Raw genomic sequence first — 23,267 nt, forward strand, 5'->3', positions numbered from 1 at the left:
GGTGAAATTGGTTTCTATGACAAATTGATATTTAGTGGTGTACTTGAGTAAATTTGATTCTGTATGTCCAACATGTGGAAAAACTAAAGTGCAGTACAATGGTCAAATGGCCAGAAGGAATCAGATCATTCAGTCCCTAGATAATTCGGGTTAGATTTCCTTTATAGTAGATTTCTAACTCTATGTGCAAAGCTTTGTACCCTTTTAGGAAATTTTAGGGCAAGGGTAGGGGCAGCCAGCAAGGGATGATTGTAGAATGAAATCAGACTTTCCCCCTCTTAAGAAGCTGATTGTCTAGGTAGGAGGGTTAACCATTTGAGAACAGTTGCAAAGCAAGGTGTAGTAGAATATACATCGAACGTCCAAATGCCCAGGAGATGTTGAATAAGATGCTAGTTTAATCGGAGAAATCTTTGGGGAGGAGTCAAGCTATCAGTGCTTCAGTGTAGATGGGATCATGAGAACCATTCTGCTTACACAAGCGCTCTCTCCATTCTAATGTTTTAATAAGATCACCCTCTCAATGTAGGAATTTGATTTTTCCCAACTTAGAATTATACAAGGACTTCTTGTATTTTCCATTCATTGAAGACTCAGTACATTTTTCCTGCATAGTGTAGAGTCTAGACCCTAAACTGTAGAGAAACATCTGGGTTAAAGAGTCCATTTTTAAAAATTGAAGTATAGTAGATTTATAACATTTTGTTAATTTCTGCTGTACAGCAAAGTGATTCAGTTATACATATATATACTCTTTTATATTCTTTTCCATTATGGTTTATCTCAGGATATTAAATATAGTTCTTTGTGCTATACAGTAGGACCTTGTTATTTATCCATCCTATATATAATAGTTTGCATCTGCTAACCCCAAATGCCCACTCTATCCCCCTCTCACCCTCCCTCCGCCTTGGCAACCACAAGTCTGTTCTCTATGTCTGTGAGTCTGTTTCTGTTTCATAGGTAGGTTCATTTGTGTCATATTTTAGATTCCACATATAAGTGATATCATATGGTATTTATCTTTCTCTTTCTGGCATAAAGAGTCCATTTTTAAGGAGTTGCACTTGCTATAGGGCAGGGAGCTTTTGCTTTCTGTGTGTTTTTCTCTGCTCTCCGTCCCCACCACTCTCTCACTCAGCAATCAGATTCTCTATCCGTTTGTTTTCCCTTGAATGTATTCTCTAATTAGGCCGAGACATGAACACCCTTGCATTTGAACTGATGATCCCCAACAGGTCAGTCGTTTCCTGTATACAGTCATACATGTAGATTGTTGAGCAAGTCTGTAATGTAAACCAGAAAATCCTATTTTATGTGAACCAGAAAATCCCTTCAAAGTTTGCACGGTTCCAGATATCTACAAGAGCCTATCTCGATGCAGGCTATTTTGCAGGCTGTAGAAGCTTTCTGCAGGGCAGAGTCATTTCAGAAGTGTTCTGCTCATGGTAGTTGATTGAATTGGTGAGTTGTAGGTTTTCTACCAGAGATGTGTAACTGGCAGCTATCTGACCATAGCTTACTACTAGAATGTTTCTATAATGGTTCTTCTGTTATTTATATACTAATAGTCTGAGAAGGCGTGGAGGAGGAATTTACCAGTTCTTTATCCTATTTTATCAGTGTACCCAGGGAGTTACTCTAATTCTTTTGAGTCCAATTACTTAGGTTAGTTATCTCCTTATCCTCAATTAGATAGGTAATTGCATTCTCTTCTTTTGCTGTAGCTGTATGGTCCGTCCTTAATCTACATCTGTAAATGGTTTGGTAGTATTAAAATTCTTCCACCGTGCTCAGCATTAGTCCAGGCCATGTGGGGGGGGGGAATAATATAAAATTTTGCTGATGTCATCAAAGAAGTCATTAATATCTTGTGCTACTTCCCCCCAGCTCACTTAGGTCCCAGCCCCACCATCCTTCTTTCTGTTCTTTATGCTGAACTCATTCTTGTTTTCTATCTGTTTGAAACACTCTTTGCTGGAGAGCTGATATTTTGTTAATTTATTTATTGTCTTTTTTGTTCCCCTTCCCCAAAGGTAGGCCTCATGAGAGCCTCGCACATCTTGTTCACAGCTGGACCCTCAGCCTCTAGACCAATATCCAAACTTCCAATGGAATTTTTAGGGTCTTAAAATTTTTTCTTTTGTTGAATGAATAACTATATTGGGGAAACAAAGAAGTTGTAAAATTGAGTCCTAAATTTTCATCATGTACCCTCTGACTGATGTAACACTGGAGGGAATGAAATAAAACCTTAAGCAATCAGGGAAGCCTGCTTGGAGGAGGTGGGACTCGATTTGACTTTGAAGAATAGGTAGGATTTGAATAAGCAGAAAACAGAAAGGAGGGCATTTTTAGAGCCGTATGAAAACATAGGGACAGAAATGGGTTCGGTGCATTTCAGGGCAGTGAGAAGTCAGGCCTGACTGGGTTAGTAGTTCATGTTGGTTGCAGGGTGTTGGAAGTAAGAACAGTTAGGATGGGGGTGAGGAGGACAGAGAGGCAGGAAGGCCTCAGAATTGAGAGGAGGCACTGGAGCCAAAAAATCCTAGTTTGAATCCTGCTTTCATCATTTATCAGCTGCATGACCTTGGGCCACTTGCTTAAACTGTCTGTACCTTAGTTTCCTCAGCTGTAAAATGGGAGAGTAGTTATAGAACCTACTCAAGATTAAATGAGTTAATATATGTAAAGTGCTTAGAGCAGTGCCTCATGTAAGTACTCAGTATGCTATTTATTATTAATATAGGGAAAGACATTCATGACTGGTATAGAAGGAAAGAGCGAGCATGTAGAGTGACATAATTTAACGCTGTTGTCAGGAGTGAGTGAAGTGAGAGGGCCGTCGGTGAGTGATGGAGGCATTGATGTCAGGGACCCCTGGAAGCCAGCTAGGCTGAGGATGGGCTCCATGTGAGGGAGGAAGGGGAAGGGAGAAGGAAAAATGAACCCAAACTCTTAAAGCCTGGGCGACTGGGAGATGTTACTTCCTCTAAAGGAAGGTAAGAGGATGCAGGCGATCCATATACTCTTGGGTGTACCGCATTTGACGTGATGTGAATGATGAGGGGTGTGGAAACGCCTGTGCTCAGACAGTTACCACTGATGCAGCAGAATCAGGAGGTTCACTTGTTCCAACTCCCCAGAATCGATGTTGCAACCATGTGAATGGTTCACGAAGGTGACCCAAGTGAATTACCCAAGTTCTGCCATGAGCCACTTACAGCTCAATCTAGACATGGCTTAAATTATAGCAGCTAACTGTCAACGTGTTACCTTATGTCTGTACTTATATGGTTACCTTTATGTATTAATTTTTACCTGCTGAAAGCATAGCTACTCAGCAAGGACAACCTGTAAGCAAAGAGATTTTCTGTAAGAGCTTCCACGTTCATTAACATAATTGTATTTGCAGTAACATGGATGGACCTAGAGGGTATTATGCTAAGTAAAATAAGTCAGACAGAAAATGACAAATACTCTATGTTATCACTTACATGTTGAATCTAAAAAATGAAACAAATGAGTAACTATAACAAAACAGAAACAGATTCATAGATACAGAAAACAAACTAGTGGCTGCCAGGGGTTGGGGGTGGAGTTACGGGTGAAATAGATGAAGGGGATTAAGAGGTACAAACTACCAATTATAAAATAAGTAAGTCACAGGGATGTAAGGTACAGCACAAGGAATATAGTCAATAATATTTTAATAAGTTTGGTGCATAATCTATAAAAATATTGAATCCTATGTTCTACACCTGAAATATAATATTGTAAAGCAACTATACTTTAAAAAAATTATATTTCTAGGACACGTTGACCTGAATGTTTTTCTGCATTACTGAAGAAATGACTAATGAATCTGTATCTCTTATTGGCTTATTAAAAAATAAACACTGCTTTAGATGAACTAAAGAGCTGTTGTTCTCCTTCTTTGGGCCAAATTGAGACTATGACATAGTTTTAGAACTATTATGGGTCAGAGGAGACGTAGCAAGCTGTCAAAATTAGAGGGAACTCTGTTTATTTTTCTGTAGTTATGTTTATACAGTTCTCAGAGGGACGTTTTTCTTTTATAAAACAAATAAAGAGTAAAATGTTTCTGCATATTTTTATTATTTCCCATGAGAGCCATAATCATTTATATTTCTGATGATTTATGCTGAAAGAAGAGTGATTTGTAAATCTTTAGTACCTTTTAGAAATTCTTCATATACATAGTTTTATTTTTTGGTGTGTGTGTTTAAATTATCACTACTCAGTCTGAACAAAGAGACATGATTTAATATGTAATTTAGCAATTCATTTACTTGTGAATATTTCCAGTATGTTACATGAAAGCTATAAAGTGCATAGAGAACAGTGATGAAAAAGGCATTAATAGACTATATTCTCTAATAGACAGATGTATGTGACCTTTTAAAAAGAGAGAAATATTTTCTTTGTATTAGAATTTGGCACATGTAAGGAAACTCATAACAATAAACGTATGACTCTGAACAATATTGAAAACATACTGGGCAGTACAGCTCAATCTTTTTAACTTATAAGACTGATTAGATTACAAAGGAACATCTGTCTATAGGAACCAAGATGTTATAAATATCTGCTTAATATCACTGAACTGATGTAGTATCTTGCAGCTGGCTTTCTCAGGCACAAGGAATAAAATTTTGTCTGTGTTTGTAGAATGTATGATATGTCATATTAAACTTAATTCTCCCCCAAGATTAATTTTGCTATGTATTTCTTTTCAAAAGGGAATTTCTGTTTTTGGAGAGGTGGAGGAGGCCAGGGATGAGAAGGTGTAGTGGGTTGAATGGTGACCTCTAAAAAGATATGTTCACATCCTAATCCCTGGAATGTGTGAATGCTATCTTGTTTCGAAAAAGGGTCTTTGCAGGTATAATTAAATGAAGAATTTTGAGATGAGGACATCATCCTAGGTTGTCTGGGTAGGCCCTAAATCCAGTGATAAGTTTCCTTATAAGAGACAGACGGGGAGAAGACAGAGATACAGAGAGAAGGTGGTGTGAGGACAGGTGTAGAACAGAAAACGCACTATGTGGCCACAAGCCAAAGAATGCCAAGGAGGGCCTCCTGCCACCAGATGCTAAGAGGCCTAGAACGGATTATTCCGCGGAGCCTCTGTAGGTAGTTGGGGACTCCTGACACCTTGATTTTGTACTTCTGGCCTCCAGAATTCTGAGAGCACGTATTTCTGTTGAGTTAAGCCACCCAACTAGGGGTGATTCGTTACAGCAGCCCTGTGGAACTAATACACAAGGCTTTTTCTGCACTTGTTCTGGGAATGGGATAAAATAAGAAAATATAGTTTACAAACTATACCTGGAGCATAAATAATTATTTGCTGAAGCAAATACAGTGCAACTTAATCTTGGTGTGATTCATAAAGCATTTCAAGGTTGTTCAGGGGGTACCCGATTTTTATGGGGGTACCTGATTTTTGTAAAACATGAAGAATATCTGAGAGGTTTATTCCCTCCAGATGCTATCCACTTCTCCAGTTCTCGTACACCAACTGGGCTGTCCTACCATCCAGTTCAATTCTGATGCTCCTACCCAGAGTTAGTGTCTGTCACCATAGGTTTGAGGGCTCAGTCCCCCGAGATGGTCTCACCTCAGATGCCAGTAGCAAGGATCAGGTCCCCAGCTTACTTGCATTGCCATCTGACTTGGCAGCAAATTTGGGGGTTCTCACAGCCCCCCTCCTCAGATTTGACAATTTGCTAGAATGCCTCACAGAGTTCAGGAAGGCACTTTTCTTACTGGTTTAAACATACCAGTTTCTTATAAAGGACACAAATGAACAGCCAGATGAAGAGGTACAGGGGACATGTTAAGGGTCTCAGGGGCAGGGGGTCTCTGTCTCCATGGAGTTGGGGGCTGCCCCCTCCTGGCACATGGATGTGTTCAACTCAGAACCCTGTCCTTATAGGGTTTTTTTGTTTGTTTGTTTTTGCGGTACGCGGGCCTCTCACTGTTGTGGCCTCTCCCGTTGCGGAGCACAGGCTCCGGACGCGCAGGCTCCGCGGCTATGGCTCACGGGCCCAGCCGCTCCGCGGCATGTGGGATCTTCCCGGACCGGGGCACGAACCCGCGTCCCCTGCATCGGCAGGCGGACTCTCAACCACTGCGCCACCAGGGAAGCCCCTTATAGGGGTTTTTATGGAGGTTTCACTACATAGGCATGATTGTTCAAATCACTGGCCATTGCTGATTAACTTAATCTCCAGCCCCTCTCTTTTCCCAGGAGGACAGGGAATGGGGCTGAAAGTTCCAAGCTTCTAATCAAGCCTTGCCTTTTCTGGTGACCAGCTCCCGTCCTGAAGCTGTGTAGGGGCTGCCAAGAGTCTCCTCACTGGAATGAAAGAGGTTCCTATCACCTCTATCTCTCAGGAAATTCCAAGGGTTCTAGAAGCTCTGTGCCAGGAATGGGGAACAAAGATCAAATATCTTTCTGTGACTCCTCAATATCAGATTAAGTTTTTTAAATGTTTAAAATAAATTGAATTTGCTATGCATTTTTAAGTGACTGAGGCTTTTGACTTGGAGAATCATGAATACAATTTTAAAATCGTTTGATGAAAGTATTGATAAAAGGTATAGACTTCCCTGGCGGTCCAGTGGTTAAGACTCCACGCTCCCACTGTGGGGAGCACAGGTTCGATCCCTGGTCGGCGAATCCAACGTGCCATGCAGAGCGGCCAAAAAAAAAAAACCAACGGTGTACATAATAACGGTGAAGTGAAGTGATATTGTGAACAAGCAATAATCTTTAAGTGTTAAAGAAACAGTTACATTCAGAAGGAAATATTCTTCTTTACATACCCTAACCATTTACAATATTTGTCACTGGAACTGTATATGATACTTTTCTGAGAGCAGACCTTCCCCCCTTCTACTTTTTAGGAAGATATTTAAAATTATAATTATCAGTACTACAATTTAGGAAAATCGTCATTAAATCTTTTGACTGACAAAAATTCTAATGGTCTAGATATTTTGTGGTGCTTTTATCACACAAGAAACATTTTTACCTTGCCTCCCTTCTATTAAGGTACCACGGCTATGTTCAAATAGTAAAGAGTCATTTTGGCAGGAAATGAAGTGGTACTAACAGGAACAAATGTTCTATCCCAGACGGCTTGAAAGAAGTAGCTACACCACTATAAATATTTGTTCAATAAATGATGAATCACATGAACCATAAACATAACTTAAAGCAAATGGGATTTTGGCACTATCTGAATAGTTGTAGTCAAAGGATCTTTTGCATGAATTATCTAGAGAAGAACTCTCCGTCTGGTTAATTATAATCAATACATAGGTGAAGTGTGATTAAAATGTTGCACTGAGGGTAATCAGAATTTTTCTTCTATTTCTAATAATTTTATGATTTTATACTTTTGCAGAACAAAGAGATATTTCACATTTTATATGCCTAGATATTCTGATAGTTTTGCTGAGGGTTTCAACAATTACAGTCGTCTTTTTTTTTCCTTTTTCTCTGTGAAGCTGTGTGTTGGGAGTCGTGTTCTACCTGCCCTGGTTATAACCTTATCATTAACCCCCTGCTACCTTGCTCCTAAGAAGATGCACATCTTCTTCCCTTTTATAAAGATGGAGTGTACATTACAATCATATGTATATACTGGATTTAGTGTTTTTGACTTCTTGGCCTCCTTTACTTTGCAGTTATTAAATAGACGTTGCCCTTTAAATGAGGGACATTTGAGAACAGAAGAAATGGCCTGCTGACTTCCTTCTGGAAGGTAGTACGTGGCATCTGCCTTGAGCCTGCTGGGATGTTAGATGGTGAACCCAGCAGGGAAGCGGCCATAAGGGTGCCTGGAGCCTGGTGCAGTCAAGGTGAAGTGGATGCAGGGTTGCTGGTGGCTGATTAAAATAGGCACTGAGGAGGCAACGTGTGGCTGTTTTGAAGTGAATTTCACAGCCATTTATTGTACTTTGTCTTCTCAGCTGCCTTTGTCGGCCCAGTATTAGAAACTGAAGCTGGGTGAACTAGTGACTGTCAAACAAATACTGGAGCAGGAATTTTACTTGGGTCTTCTGCCTTCCAGTTCCACACTGTTCTTTCCCTACCACCCTGCTGCCATTCCCTGAGACACAGTGGGGCAGCTTCTGTCTGCTGTGCCCTCCCTGTGGATTGTGCCTGATGGCCCTTCATCTCTAAAGGCCCAGCACTCATGACCCATCATGATCGCTTTCTTCTCTCTGTAAGACATCACAGAATCAGTTCCCAACACCTCCAGCTCTCCCTTCCCCTGAGTGCAGCAACCCCCCAATCATTCCCTGTCCTTTTCCATGAAAATGAAAATAAGAAAATGAGGATATTTATTTTCTTTTTAGACTTTCTTCCAGATTCTTATGCTTGTTTTGACTCTGAAATAAAACGTTAATTTTTATGGGTTTTTGGTGGCACTAATCCTTTATTTTTACCTATCAAAACACTCCACTGTTCTTATGTTAAGGTTTAAAAAATTTTACGTTTTTCTTTTTTGGTTTTATGATCTCAGATTCCAAAGCAGTTTTTATTTATATAATTTTAATGAGAATTGTGGGAACAGAAATGTTACTCTTCCCTGAGTAAAGACTCAAGTTTGTTACAAAGTTCAGGTTTGGTCAAAGCCTTAAAAGAATTTATTTGAGACATAGTCTTGATTACCTTTATGCTCTGCTTTGAATTTGCAAAATTATAGATCCTAGATTAATATCACCGGGGTACAGTTTTTACAATTTTGGCAATAACTTTTTTGCAGACTTACTTGTTTATTTTGTAGCACATTTTCCTTTATTTTCACGCCTCTGTGACTTGTGCAGAAGTTAATTTAATTCCCATTTCATAGATATGGAAATTGAGATATTAAGGAAAATGTGACTGCTAATAATAACAACTTAGTGAGCTATTTTTATGTGCCAGACTTTGTGCTGTTTACATCTTTTTATAATTTTTAAAATTTATTAAATTTTTTTTACTGAGATGTCATTGACATATAACATTGTATTGGTTTCAGGTGTACAATGAAATGATTCTGTATTTGTATACACAGTGAGATCATCACCACAATAAGTCTAGTTACCATCTGTCACCATGCATAGTTAACTTTTAGGATTTACTCTCTTGGCAACTTTAAAGTATGCTCTACAGTATTATTGACTGTAGTCACTGTGCTGTACGTGACATCCCCATGACTTATTTATTTTAGAACTGGAAGTTTATATCTCTTGACCCCTGTCACTTGTTTTGCCCATTCCCTAACCCACCTCCCCTCTGGCAACCACCATTCCTTTCTCTATATCTTTGACTTTTGTTTTGTTTTCATTTGTTTTGTTTTTTAGATTCCACATATAAGTGAAACCACATGGTATGTGTCTTTCTCTGACTTATTTTGCTTAGCATAATTCTCTCAAGGTCCGTCCATGTTTTCGCAAATGGCAAGATTTCCTTCTTTTTTTTATTGCTGAGTAGAATTCTATTATTCTAGCCTCTTATATATATAGGTATATCTATATATATCTCACATCTCCTTAATCCATTTATCCAGCAATGGACACTTGTTTTCAATCTTGGCTATTGTGGATAATGCTGCAATGAACATAGGGGTGTATATATCTTTTTGAATTAGTGTTTTTGTTTTCTTTGGATAAATACCCAGGAGTAGAATTGCTGGATTGTATGGTAGTTCTGTTTTTAATTTTTTGAGGAACTTCCATACTGTTTTCCGTAGTGGCTGCACCAATTTACATTCCCACCAACATGTGCACTGGTGCCCCCTTTTTTCCAGATCACTTACCAATACTTGTTATTTGTTGTCTTTTTGATAGTATCCATTCTAACAGGTGTGAGGTGATATCTTGTAGTTTTGATTTGCATTTCTCTGATGATTAGTGATATTGAGTATCATTTCATGTGCCTGTTGACCATCTGTATATCTTCTTTGGAAAAATTTCTATTCAGATGTTTGTGCATTTTAAAATCAGGTTGGTTTCTCTCTCTCTCTCTTTTTTGCTATTGAGTTTCATGAGTTCTTTATATATTTAGAATATTAACCCCAATCAGATATGTGATTTAGAAATATTTTTTCCCATTCAGTAGGTTGTCTTTTCATTTTGTTGATGGTTTCCTTTGCTGTGCAGAAGTTTTAAAATTTGATGTAGTCCCACTTGTTTACTTTTGCTTCTGTTGCCTTTGCTTTTGGAATCAGATCCAAGCATTAATTTCCAAGACTGGTGTCAAGTAGCTTACCACCCGTGTTTTCCTCCAGGAGTTTTTATGGTATCAGGTCTTACATTTAAGTCTTTAATCCATTTTGTGTTAATTTTTGCATATGATGTAAGATAATAGTTTAGTTTCATTCTTTTGCATATGACTGTCCAGTTTTCCCGACACCATTTATTGAAGAGACTGTCCTTTCCCTATTGTATATTCTTGCCTCATTTGTCATAAATTAATTGACCATGTATGCATGGGTTTATTTTTGGTTTCTCTAGTCTGTTCCATTGATCTGTGTACCTGTTTTTTGCCAGTACCATACTGTTTTGATTACTATAGCTTTGTCATATAGTTAGAAATCAGGGAGCATGATGCCTCCAGATTTGTTCTTTCTCAAGATTGCTTTGGCAATTCAGGGTCTCTTGTGGTTCCATAAAAATTTTAGGATTATTTGTTCTATTTCTTTGAAAAATGTCATTAGTATTTTGATAAGGATATACATCTTTTAAAGAACTTCACAATAACCTTTGAGAAAGGTATTCTTATTTTCCTAATTTGTCACAAGAGGGAAGTGAGTTTTTAAGAGATTAAAGTCTGCTTAATGCCATGTGGCTTGTAAAGTTGGAACCAAGTTCTGTATTGTTCAGGTAAGGATATTAGGGGGAGGAAGTGCAGATGGAACTGTGCTGTGGGCAGAGAATCTGCGTTAAGTGATAGGACTGGGGTCCAAAAGAGATGGGTTGTTTATGCCACGTGAGTGGGAAGCAGAAACGAGAGGGTTCAGTAGCAAATAGAAGCAGAGTTAGAAATGTATGTTACTCCTTTTGGAGCTGGGCTGGCATCCTTGAGTCTTGCTAATTTATTTAGGACATCACCTCCATTTTGTCTTGTGACTTTGCTTTACTGTATGATTAGTACATAGTGTGACTTATAACAGTTCCATGTAGGTACTAGCTTAGAAAAGAAAATATTTCTCAAATCTGTCAGTTTCCTAATCTGCTCATCTGTAAAATGAGCAGATTAGTTTGGGCGGTCTGTAAAATCCCTTTCAGAAACAACACCTTATAATTTATAGGAATTGTTAAAAATGGGCAGAATAAATTCTAAACCGAAGATTTGGATTTTATGATTTTCCTGCTCTCCTTTTCTTTTTTTAAGAGGATCTTTCAAAAAATCATATTCTCAACTCATCTCTTATAAAATATTATTTTAGTTGGGTATTGGGCTTAAGATTTTTGTAGCAATACTATCAAGATAATGGAAAGCTATCTTTTTCTTTTTTTCTAGGCCCTGCAGGAGCAGCTAAAGATGTGTAAGTACTTAATATTATGATTTTCTAAACTCTTTCTGAGGAAGACACTGTTTTCATGGTTATGACCTTTAGATATGTAGGTTTGGCTGAAAAGACATGGAAGTACTTTCTGTACTGAGCACAAATTAAGATTATTGTTTGGTTTATAACTAAAGGGTATTTGAAGAATGGGTTTGTTTGTGACTTTTCATTTTAGCGTTTCAGTTGCCCTAGCATTTTAACTCAGAACTTTAAGAAAGGGAAATGTTTAACTCTGTTTCTATACCAGCTTGTGTAGAGATTTCTTCTAATTGCAAGCAAGTGATTATGGAAGAATTAAGCACCTAGCTCCTATGACTATGCAACATCTTAGAGTTTAGCCAGTGAGGAGGGCCTGGAGCCAAGCATTTACCAAATGCACGCTGAATCGTTTTAAAGTCGATAATTAGACGTTTGAGTGAATGTATATGACCATTCAAGGTAATCAGTATTGAGTTGAACTTCATACCACAGGACCCTTTCAGTGTTTCCATCATGCCCCTTCTTTGCATCTTCCTACCTCAAATCTAGGTATAGTAAGGACACTGCAGTAGTTCACTATTTAAGAGTGTTTGTGGCACAGGAAACTGTATTCAATATTCTGTAATAAACCGTAATGGAAGAGAATATGAAGAAAATATATAACTGAATCACTTTGCTGTATACCACAAACTAACACAACATTGTAAATCAACTATACTTCAGTGAAAAAAATAAATAAAAATCAGCAGTTCTGGAAAAAAAAAAAAAGTGCCATTAGGGAGCTGGACATTGGGATTGGGGGAGGGAGAAGGTGGGGATGGAGAACCCCAAGAACGACAACAACAAAAAGAGTGTTTGCAGTCACTCCATGGATTGTGGAATCAACCTCTGCCCAAGCCACCCCAGCTGGTTTGGATGTCAAGACCGATGGTGCCACACACACACCAAGAGGGTAGGAAAAGGTGTATTGCTCACATAATGAGGCTTTCTGGGGAGAGCAGGGTGGCTCCCGAACTGGTCCATTCAGTCTGAGTGAAGGAAGGGGTGAGCAGCTTTGGTTTTTATTGGGCGTGGGGCTGGGGTGAAGGCTCCTGTGCATGGGCAGAGGAGTGCCTGGCTGTATCTTCCCCGCCAGCACACATGTACGAGTTCCCAGCTTTCTTAAAGGCTTTCACAGCAGGGGCAAATGGAGTGGTGGGCCTTAAAAGCTTTCGTCAAAAGCAGAGTTGGACTTTTTTTTTAATTATAAAAAGGAATCTGGAGAAGATTAGAATAGGGTTGTAAAGTTTTTTGGGAATTAAATAAGCTTTCTATATGGGACTTTCGAGTCCCATATAAAAGGAGGCAGTATAGAATGCTTCAGTGTCCTGGTTGCAGTGGTTGAGTTTATTACCAAAACGTTTAGCAACAATGTGTTCAGCATCCTTACCTGTTCCTGTTATTGCAGTATCTGGGTCTCTCTTCAGTCTCTCCCTCCCTTTCTATATGTTGTTGCCAGATTAATCCCCTGCCCTTTTAGGCCCTCCACTCCCAACTTTTGATTAGTCTCCACTGCCCACGGGATTGAGCCCAGAATCCTTTGGGAATAGGAAGGCCCTTTAGGTTTCAGCCTTTAGGGGGAAGGAAACCCTGCAGTTAGAGAGTGAATGAGGCCCAGGACCCAGAGGTGAGCTGAAGTCCTGCTCTGAGACCACTCTCATGGTCTCAAACTGACCTCCTGTTTCCTGTCTTGGCTCCTTGTTTTTTTTTGCTATTCCCTCTGCCTGGAATGGCATTTTCCCCAATTCTGTCTGTGAAAATTCTATCTGTTCTCCTGGGTTTATATCTTATCCTTTATGAGAAGAACTTCCTGGATCTCTCTACTGGATATGTCTTCCTCTTCTGAACTTTCACAGCAGCTTGGACCTGTCTTATGATATGTCATATTGGGCTTATAGTGTTATTTATCTCCTTGTCTTTTCTCCCTTGGGAATTGAGAGACGTCTCCTCTAGTTAATAGTATCGTGCTGTGGACATAGTGTTTAATAAATGAATTCCATCATTTCTCTTTAAGGAGAGATTGATTTCATGACTTCCTCTTTCTTTCAGAAGCATGGAAATTTCTAAGAAGATTTAGTGATACCTTTGTGGACATTTTGTCAACATTAACTACTCCAGGACATGAGACGCCATTTAACTACTTTCTAAAATCCTGAATTCTCTAGAATTTAAACTTTCTGTGGCTTCGTGTACCTCATAGGTTCTATAACTAAAAAGATGTAATTTTACTCAATAAATGACCCTTTAAAAAATAAATATGGTAAATTTAATTGGAAAAAATTGAAGAATATTATAGTATTATTTTTCCTTGCACAAAAGGTATATTCAAACCCTTTTTTAAGAAAAAATCAGAAGCTGTAGATTTATAAATCTTGACCATAACATTGGGGGGTGCTATGAAATTAGGGGGTGCCATGAAAGGAGCTAAGAAATTAAGACAATTTAAACTTATATTATGAAGATTTAAATTTTTTCTTTTTGTTTTAAATCTGAAGACACTGATTTCAAGGCAAAAGAAGTGGCCAAACTCACGTAATGGATGCTAATAGTACAGAACTTCAAATAGGGCAACCACCATAGTGTACAGACCACGTAAAAGTCTTTGGGGGGGGAATTACGATTGTTTTTTACAAGTCAGAAACGTTATGATTTCTCCCTTAATATATAATAAAAATAGTTCTCTAGGGAAGGTTTGGGATTTTTATTATATCTCCACTTACCTGTTTATTTGCCTGTTTTCTATAGGCAAGAAGCCAGGATTTAATAACAAATAAAATGATATTTCTGCCCTAAAGTAGGTCAGTGGCTACTGGGGACCAAAACACAGTGTGATTTTAAGTGTTAATTATTAAAATAGTTAATTATTAAATAGTCAAAATTTAATGCTTGTCTGGGTCTTGAAGGGTGAGTAAGAGTTTGTGTAGGAAGGAGAAGGATGGCAACCCAGGGCAGGAGAAAGAGCACGAAAGGAGGCACATGGGTGCAGGAGAGCCCCAGCTCTTCTGGGAAGTCAACCAGTCTGCTCTGAGCCTGTGGTGTAGGCTCAGCAGAGGTGGAAGATGAGGCTGGTGGGCTGGAGCCGGCTTGTGGAGGGCCTTTGGTGCCAGGCCGGTCATTGTACTTGGTTTTTATATGCATTCAAGAGCCATTCAGAATTTTAAGGTGGGGAATTACATGACTGTGTTTGAGCTTTAGGGTGATGACTCCCAAGGCAGTGGGATATGTGAGATGGGGGAGGGGTGGAGGCACAGGGGATTAATGGCGCTGAGGCCACGAGAGGGTTAGACAGCAGACAGGACACTGGAAAGGAGCAGAGGTGGTGTGTTCAAGGCGCACTCGGAAATACAATTGATAAGACCCGTTGAATGACTGAATGGGGAAGTAAAGGAAAGGAAAATCTGAGGCGAAGATGACCCTGTGGTTTCAAACTTGAGCCAAGGGAAGGGATGGCTGATGATCCAAAGAGATCACATGGGCTAAAGGGAGAAGAGAAGCCAGTGCATGTAGAGTGACAGCCACACTGGTCACTTGGTTTCAGTTGGGTGATGTGAGTTCTCTGATGGAGTCAGGGTGAAAGCGAACTTAGGAGTGAGGAAGGGATGCCTGGTCTTTTGTTTTACAACAAAAAGGCAGTAAGGGATAGAAAGATGTTAGTAGCTTAAAGAGGAAGCATATTTTAAGAAATACATTTCCTTTGTTTTTTTGGCCACGCCGTGTGGCTTGTGGGATCTTAGTTCTCCAACCAGGGATTGAAACCTGTGCCCCCTGCAGTGGAAGTGCAGAGTCTTAACCACTGGACCACCAGGGAAGTCCCAAGAAATATATTTGTTATAAAAGGAATACTAAGGAAGTTCAGAAGGTATGGAAAAGCATTTTTTTTTTAAAAAGAAAAAATCAGCTATTATCCTCCCACCAGAGACAATCATCATTAATATTTTACACTGTTTTCTTCCGTTTCTTTGTGATTATTTCTGCCTAGTTATGTGTATGGATGATTTTGTATATTGAAGTCTGTTTTTCTTTTTCTGTTTAGTTTTTACATGGAGGAGAGGTAGGTGTGCCCATAGGCAAAAGGGTAGGAGCAAGTTGAGTACGAAGAGCTGAGGGTAGTTTGGGGAGGTGTTATCTGTGTGGCTGAGGGAGTTATCAATGTACATAGATTCTACAACATGCAAGAAGGATTAAAAACATAGAAGGGTCCCCTTAGCAACTTGAGATAAGGAGGAAAGCATGGGTGAAGATATATAGAAATTTAATCATCATAAGACAGACCCACATGTATATCAGGGAGTGGGAATTTCTTTTTTTTCTTTTTTGCGGTACGCAGGCCTCTTACTGTTGTGGCCTCTCCCGTTGGGGAGCACAGGCTCCGGACGCGCAGGATCAGCGGCCATGGCTCACGGGCCCAGCCGCTCCGCGGCATGTGGGATCTTCCCGGACCGGGGCACGAACCCGTGTCCCCTGCATCGGCAGGCGGACTCTCAACCACTGCGCCACCAGGGAAGCCCGAGACTTTCTTTTTTCTCTCCCTCTCTTTTCAAAAATAAATTACAGTACACTAACATGCAGAACAAAACAGAAGTAAATTCAATGTGATGACATTTGGCTATTTTCACAAACCTGCGAATCAACCATGCTTTTATTTTTTATTTTTTTTAACAGCTTTATTGGAGTATAATTGCTTTACCATGGTGTGTTAGTTTCTGCTTTATAACAAAGTGAATCAGTTATACATATACATATGTTCCCATATCTCTTCCTTCTTGCGTCTCCCTCCCTCCCACCCTCCCTTTCCCACCCCTCCAGGTGGTCACAAAGCACCGAGCTGATCTCCCTGTGCTATGGGGCTGCTTCCCACTAGCTATCTACCTTACATTTGGTAGTGTATATATGTCCATGCCACTCTCTCGCTTTGTCACAGCTTACCCTTCCCCCTCCCCAAATCCTCAAGTCCATTCTCTAGTAGGTCTGTGTCTTTATTCCCATACCCCAGCCATGCTTTTATTTTATTTCTGCGAATTATCTTAGCTCTTTGGCACAAATAGGTCGTGTTGGGATATTTTTGGTTGGAAATGGCAGAAGCCCAGCTTAAACTGGCCTAAACAAACAAACATAAAGGAATTTATTGGCATGTGTAACGGAAAACTTCCAAGGGTTAGGCCTTAGTCACAGCTGGATCCAGGTGATTGAATGACAGGAAGAAACTCTCATCTCTACTTTCCTGTTTTTGGCTCCATGCTAAGGCAGCTTTCCCCCAGTGGTGATGGAGATGGCCAGTTTCTATCTCATCAGCTTAATAATTCCTGTAGAAAAAGAGCTTCTCTTTCCCCGTAGTTTGATCAAAAGTCCTAGGGCTAGGCTTTCCCTGGCTAAGACGTGGGGTCAGGTGCCTCTCCCTGAACCAGTCAGTGGGCCAGGGGAACGTGGGCTCTCATTGGCCAGGTCTGGGTCACGTGCCCGCTGCTGCAGCCAATTGGTGTCATTAACCTCACCTACCCATATGGCTAAACAGTGGGAGAGTGGTGATGCTGTTACCAGAATGGGAGAGAATTATAACTGGGCAGGCAGAAGAGAAGCAGCTTCTCCATGTAGGTCACCTTCCATGTTATTTCAGAAAAAATCTCTTGATTTTTAAGAATACATATATTCTATATATATGAATTTTCCAAATATATGTTGAATAACAAGTTGACTCAAATTTAATGTCTGCTGTTGAACATAAAAGCTCATGGCCACTCAATTTAAACAAGGTTATTCAAATACTTCTTTCACTTAAAACTTGTAAAGTGATATTTCATTAAGATTTTTTTCTGGGGAAAGTAATTTTATTGTTATGGAAGGTGACAGCTATAGAGAAAAATATCTTGGAATGAGTTATCATAAAACACGCCGAAGGGACTTTCCTGGCAGTCCAGTGGTTGAGACTTTGCCTTCCAAGGCAGGGGATGCGGGTTCAATCCCTGGTCGGGGAAGCTGAGATCCCGCATGCCCCGAGGCCAAAAAAACCCAAAATATAAAGCAGAAGCAATATGGTAACAAATTAAAGACTTTAAAAATGGTCCACATCACACAAAAAAATCTTTAAAACAACAACAACAACAAAAACATGCTGAAACTCTTTTTTTTTTTTTGCGGTACGCGGGCCTCTCACTGCTGTGGCCTCTCCCGCTGCGGAGCACAGGCTCTGGAGGCGCAGGCTCAGCGGCCATGGCTCATGGGCCCAGCCGCTCCGCGGCATGTGGGATCTTCCCAGACCAGGGCACGAACCTGTGTCCCCTACATCGGCAGGCGGACTCTCTACCACTGCGCCACCAGGGAAGCCCAGCTCTGTCTTTTTTAAAACATGAAATTATGTATCTCTAATCTTGAGTTTCCTTGGAATTCTTTATAAATTTCTCGTGTCATATACACCCGTGTCAGCTGAGCCCTCTCCTAATTAGAAGCCTGAGGGTATCTGATAGCCTTGTTTCTCCTCTGTGACATGGCAGGCAAGGCTGTCTTCTGAAGTGAGGTAGCATTGAAAAATTCTACCCGTCTTCTGGGGTGGAAGTAGCATTGAAAAAGCATGCATTTTGGAAGCAGACAGACCTCTGTTTAAACTGCTCTCCATCCTTTACTAGCTGTGTGATATTGTGTCTTTAATCTTCTTATCCGTAAAATTGGGATAATAATAACTGTTCAGGGTAACCGTCTTCATCATTATCCTCATCATTCTCAATTTTAATAGCTCATCTTTATTGAGAATTGCATACCATAGAGTGATTTCCAGCACTTTAAGTACATTATCTCATTCAGTACCCCCAACAGGCTGATGAAGACAGTAGTGCTCTTTCATTTTACAAATGAGGAGATGGGACACAGAGAGGTTAAGTAACTGCTTAATGGTTATGATGGTTATTAGTACAGTATATTCAGCTCCTAGGATAATACTTGGTATTATGTGTTGCTATCCTGCTCCCCCATCCTGTCCCCCCGCCCCCCGCCCGTAAATGGTAGCTAAAATTATTAGGTGGTTTAAGGGTTGTTGAAAAGATTTGGCAGTGCCTCTGTTATGAATCCCTGATGGTAGAAGACCCAGTGCATTGAGGGCCTTGCTGTGGTTAGAAATCTCACATTCCCATTGGTTGCTCATCAATACATGGTCAGATTTTCCTTGGTGGGACCCAGTGGAATAAAAGGCAGAGAAGCAATTGAGTGGGTTCATTCAGGGATAGAGAGGGGTTGGTGGTGACCGGCAAGTATGGTTGAAATGCTTGACTGCAAGGCACATGCTAGAGAGAGGGGGAGGGGAAGCCCTAAGGGGCTGATGAATGGGGAGAGCTGGGGCTGGAGGCTTCTTGGGAATTGTGGGGAGGGGAGAAAGAAGGATTTTTTTTTTTCCCTAAGGAGTGGGATTGGCTACTCTAAAATATCAGAGGTGAAATAATTGCAGGAACTAAGCTCCATGGAGCACTCCTGGGATTAAGTTCTTAGAGCAGCAGTAAAAGTTGCTGGGATAGAGGAAGTCAGCAAAATGTGAAGCAAGAGGTCGTTTAGGTGGTTTTCATGGGATTTAAAATTGTCCAAGGTAATGACGGTTAGGAAGAAAACCTTTGAGTCAGGGCCGAGATGTTTAGTGCGTCCGGGGCTGTTATGGCAGGGCTGATGCCAGCGAGGAGAGTTTTTGAGTGAAAATGAAATTGGCCCCATCTAAAGCAGTGCTTTGGGGAGGTTGGGAGCATTCTGGCTCTGTCTCCTGTTTGGAGACCCTGGGACGAGGGAAAACAAGCTGCTTATTCCCAAGGTTTTGAGAAAAGTGATACATCTGGGAAAAGCAAGGTTTCTTAAAGGGGAGAGAACACTCCTGCCTGCTTTGTAGCAAAGGATACTTCTACAGCCAATGTTGAAATAATCCAGCACTGTGTGCTTCTTAGAAGGAGAACAGAAGAGGGGTAGGGAAATTGCAGTTTAATTCTTGATCCATTACCCCGTACAAAGAGCAAATGTCACTCATGTTCTCCGGTAGTACATTCTGGAAGAAAGAAAGGGACCCATCCAAGGAGAGAGACTTAAAGCTAACTGTCCTAAGAAGTTTTGAAATTGTGAAGACATGAATGAGATTACATACAGGCCCTAACAGTCAATGATAAAGTGTTAATTCTGTCCAATATCATATGTAATTAAATGCTTGGTAGAATCGATTGGAACCTCCGTGAAAAGGAGGGGTCATCATAAAAACATATTATAGAGAAAATTAAATGATTCCACTTTATCTAGAGGATGGTAGTGTCAAAGGGAAGTAAACGTTGTCAATTAATAAGCTTATTCCAAAAGATGATCATGAATGCTAACTAAAAATAGATCATTGGAGCTACACGCATGATCTCCTGAGGCTTCCGTGTTGAAATTGTACCGTTTACAAATCAAAATGAGTTTGGCCTCTGTAGTGACACTGCAAATATGGAAAAAGAAAAGGCTGCAGCCTGTTTTTCTGCTTTTTAGATCATCGCTAATAAGAATAGCTCTGTATTTAGAACATTTTTGTTGATGAATAAGTGAAAAATAAATCCTTTCTTTGCCACAGAACTATGTCGTTCTGGAAGTCTAGGGCAGTGAGAACGTTCTGAATTTTAAGGCACCTGTAGCCACCGTGCGTGAGGAGCTATTAATTGGAGTGGCTAGCGGCTGCCTCATGTTTATCATCTGTGTTTGTTCTAGAGAATGCACATAATGTGTCCATGCCGTGGTTCCATTATTTTACCTTTGAAACCCTTTTTGTAGGTCACTTGGGACAGCTATTTTATACAACCCAGAAACTAAGCAAATATTGTGACGAAAATATTCTGATTACCATGTGCCACTGAAGAAGAAAAAAGGTAGTGGTTTATATTTACTGTAGTAACTCTGAATAAGGTCTCGCTTCATTGAAGTGATCGTTATTGATAGGATGGTAACCAGAGCGGTATAAATGGATTGAAAGGTTTATGTGTTTTGTGTGGAGAGTTAGCTTTAAATAGGTATATGCACGAAATACATTAATGAAGAAAGGACAGGCAGAGGAAAGCCAGCCAGCCCCAAAGAGCAACCACAGACATGGAGCTGGTTTGGAAGTGTCTCACCTTCTGGAACCTTGACTTAAAAGAAGTCAGAGCTTTATGGTTAGAGAGAAATTCAGTGCTTTATGGTTAGAGAGAAATTCAGTGTCTCTGCTTCATTTAGGAGAAGGTCTGCAAAGCTAGTAGGAAGCAGATGGGTGTGCAGTGACCTAGAGAATCTGGATCAGTATAGATACTCAATCTGAGAAGCGTGAGGAGAGTGCCACGCTGGCTTCAAAGGAAGTAGGCTAGAAGTATTTGGTGGAAACTCTGAGATATAAGAAAGCAGTTTTGAAACCAACGGTTGCTTTTTTTTTTCTTTTTCTGACATCGCCCCAAATAGGGGCAACTTTGGTAAGATAGCGATCACTAAACACTATATTGCTCTGCAAAGGTGTGTCTTTTTTTTTTTAACATCTTTATTGGAGTATAATAGCTTTACAATGGTGTGTTAGTTTCTGTTTTATAACAAGATGTGTCATTTTTAAACTATCAACTGAGGATTTAGCTTTTCAGCAATCCCCAAAGTGGGAGGAAATGACGGACTGGTGGTCTACCCTCAATCACACTTTGCTCTGCAAACACTTTTATGAATGCAGTGGCCGAAAATCTGAGTCAGACACTGGGAGCATGTGAGCTCACTCTAGGAGATTATCATGAGACTCAGTGGATGGCTTTAACTTGGACACATTGTTTCTCCTCCAACACCTGTCCTTTGATAAAAGAAGCTAAATCTTTGTTAACAAAGAGAGACCCGGTGGTAATTAAATGCCCAGTGTATTTTTTAAACCTGGTCCCAAATTGTTAACATATGCTCCATGGTTCTTAGGAAATGTTCTTGTGGTTTAAAAGGTTTTTTTCAAAAGATGTGATGTGACCTTTTGATTAAACAATATCGCACTATTACATTTTCTTTCTAAATGTTACATCACTTTCCACAAATTTTCAGATGCTGTATATGCCCAGAAATAAGACACTGTCTTGAGACCAGAGAAAGCAATTTACCAAGAGGCTTTTGGTCATGCTCCCTCTGGAAAAAAACAGGTTTATTACACAAGTTTACTCTGTAGAGTAGTGGCTCATGGGGATTTAAAAATGGAGGAACTAGGCTTCCCTGGTGGCGCAGTGGTTGAGAGTCCGCCTGCCGATGCAGGGGATACGGGTTCGTGCCCCTGTCCGGGAAGATCCCACATGCCGCGGAAACGCTGGGCCCGTGAGCCATGGCCGCTGAGCCTGCGCGTCCGGAGCCTGTGCTCCGCAACAGGAGAGGCCACAGCAGTGAGAGGCCCGCGTACCGCAAAAAAAAAAAAAAAAAAAAAATGGAGGCACTACTTGCTAAACTTAATCTAGGCCTTTTAGTACCTCTTCGCTCCTTTACTCTTTGGACCCAAGAAGTAAGTCTTCCTTCTAAAATGTGTCCTGGGCACAACTGTGAAACGAACCCTGTTTATATAAGACCCCAGCTCTTAGTTCCAGCCCCTCCCCTGGGGCCCGGCCTCCTCTTTCACGTGCCTCTCCCTTCATTGACACTGAGGCACATGTGATGGATAATAGAGAACTTGAATTTGTAACTTTAGCTAACAGGTAAAATTAAACTATATTTAAATCTTAGCCTTTCCAGACCCTCAAAATTATTCAAATGGGTGGTTGCTTACACCACTGAATAAAAAAAGCCAGCCTACCTGCCTCTTTACACTCCACCCTGCCTTCCTCTTCACTTAGTTGGGGACGCCAGAAATCGAGGGGGGCCGTGACCTTCTCTTGCCATGATATTAAGGCATTAAGACTGTGTTAAGTGGCCGGGCTTTCTTTGTTAGCTGTTTTAGATTCAGTTACACATTGCAGGGAGTAGTCTGTGGCCATTTAGTCCCTGGTTAGATTAGAGACAGCTGTTGTAGCCTCGTCTATTTCCCATTTCCTCTCTCAAGAGCACTAGACTGGGCTAAATTAAAATTGAGGTGAAGCTAATGATGAAGAGCTGACTTTCTCTCCCCATCTGTGCCAGCCAGAAACTTTCTGTTTTCCTGGCAGGGCCTTTGAGAATGGGGTAGACCAGCTGGGTAAGAGGCATGGAATTGGGTCCCCTCGCCTGGGTGATTGCCTTGCTAGGGGGTGCTTGTCCCCCTCAGGACCTACTGCAACCACCCCTTATTGCTACGGGACCCACAAATAGAATCAGATCTCAGGATGCTCCCACGGGACAAGCACAATGTCTGACCTGGGAAGAAAGAGCTTATACTGCAAAGTAATTGCAGGCTTGTGCATTTTCTTCTACCAGAATCCTCAGGAATATGTATGGCAATGGCTTCTAAGGGTGTGAGACCAAGGAGAAGCAGTGTATGCTGAGACTGAATTTATTGATATTGTTGTATTTAACAGAGATTCCAGATTTAATTTAGGTGCATGGCTAGGACTCTTAACAGTTTAGTCAACTTGGTTGATGAAACTAAACTGAAGGAGCTTATGCTCTCACCAGGGGAGGAGTATGTCAGAACTTCTCTGGTGTGATGGAGAGGAAGGAATCCAAAGGCTTGAAGAGATAGGAAAGCTGGTGTGAATTTCTCAAGTGTGAGCTGCTCCC

The 23,267-nt window shown here is 40.6% G+C and overlaps 1 protein-coding gene across 1 annotated transcript in view; it reads left to right on the top strand.

The window, feature by feature from the left end:
* Window positions 1-23,267, top strand: part of LOC309968137 (overexpressed in colon carcinoma 1 protein) — a 36,711-nt gene that overhangs the window by 2,935 nt on the left and 10,509 nt on the right. The window contains exon 2 of the mRNA XM_082849279.1: window positions 11,549-11,573. Coding sequence (XP_082705405.1) covers window positions 11,549-11,573 — 25 coding nt within the window. The remainder of the gene's footprint in view (window positions 1-11,548; window positions 11,574-23,267) is intronic.

Source organism: Leucopleurus acutus (assembly GCF_964270905.1).
Source record: "Leucopleurus acutus genome assembly, chromosome: 11".
Lineage (NCBI taxonomy): Eukaryota > Metazoa > Chordata > Mammalia > Artiodactyla > Delphinidae > Leucopleurus > Leucopleurus acutus.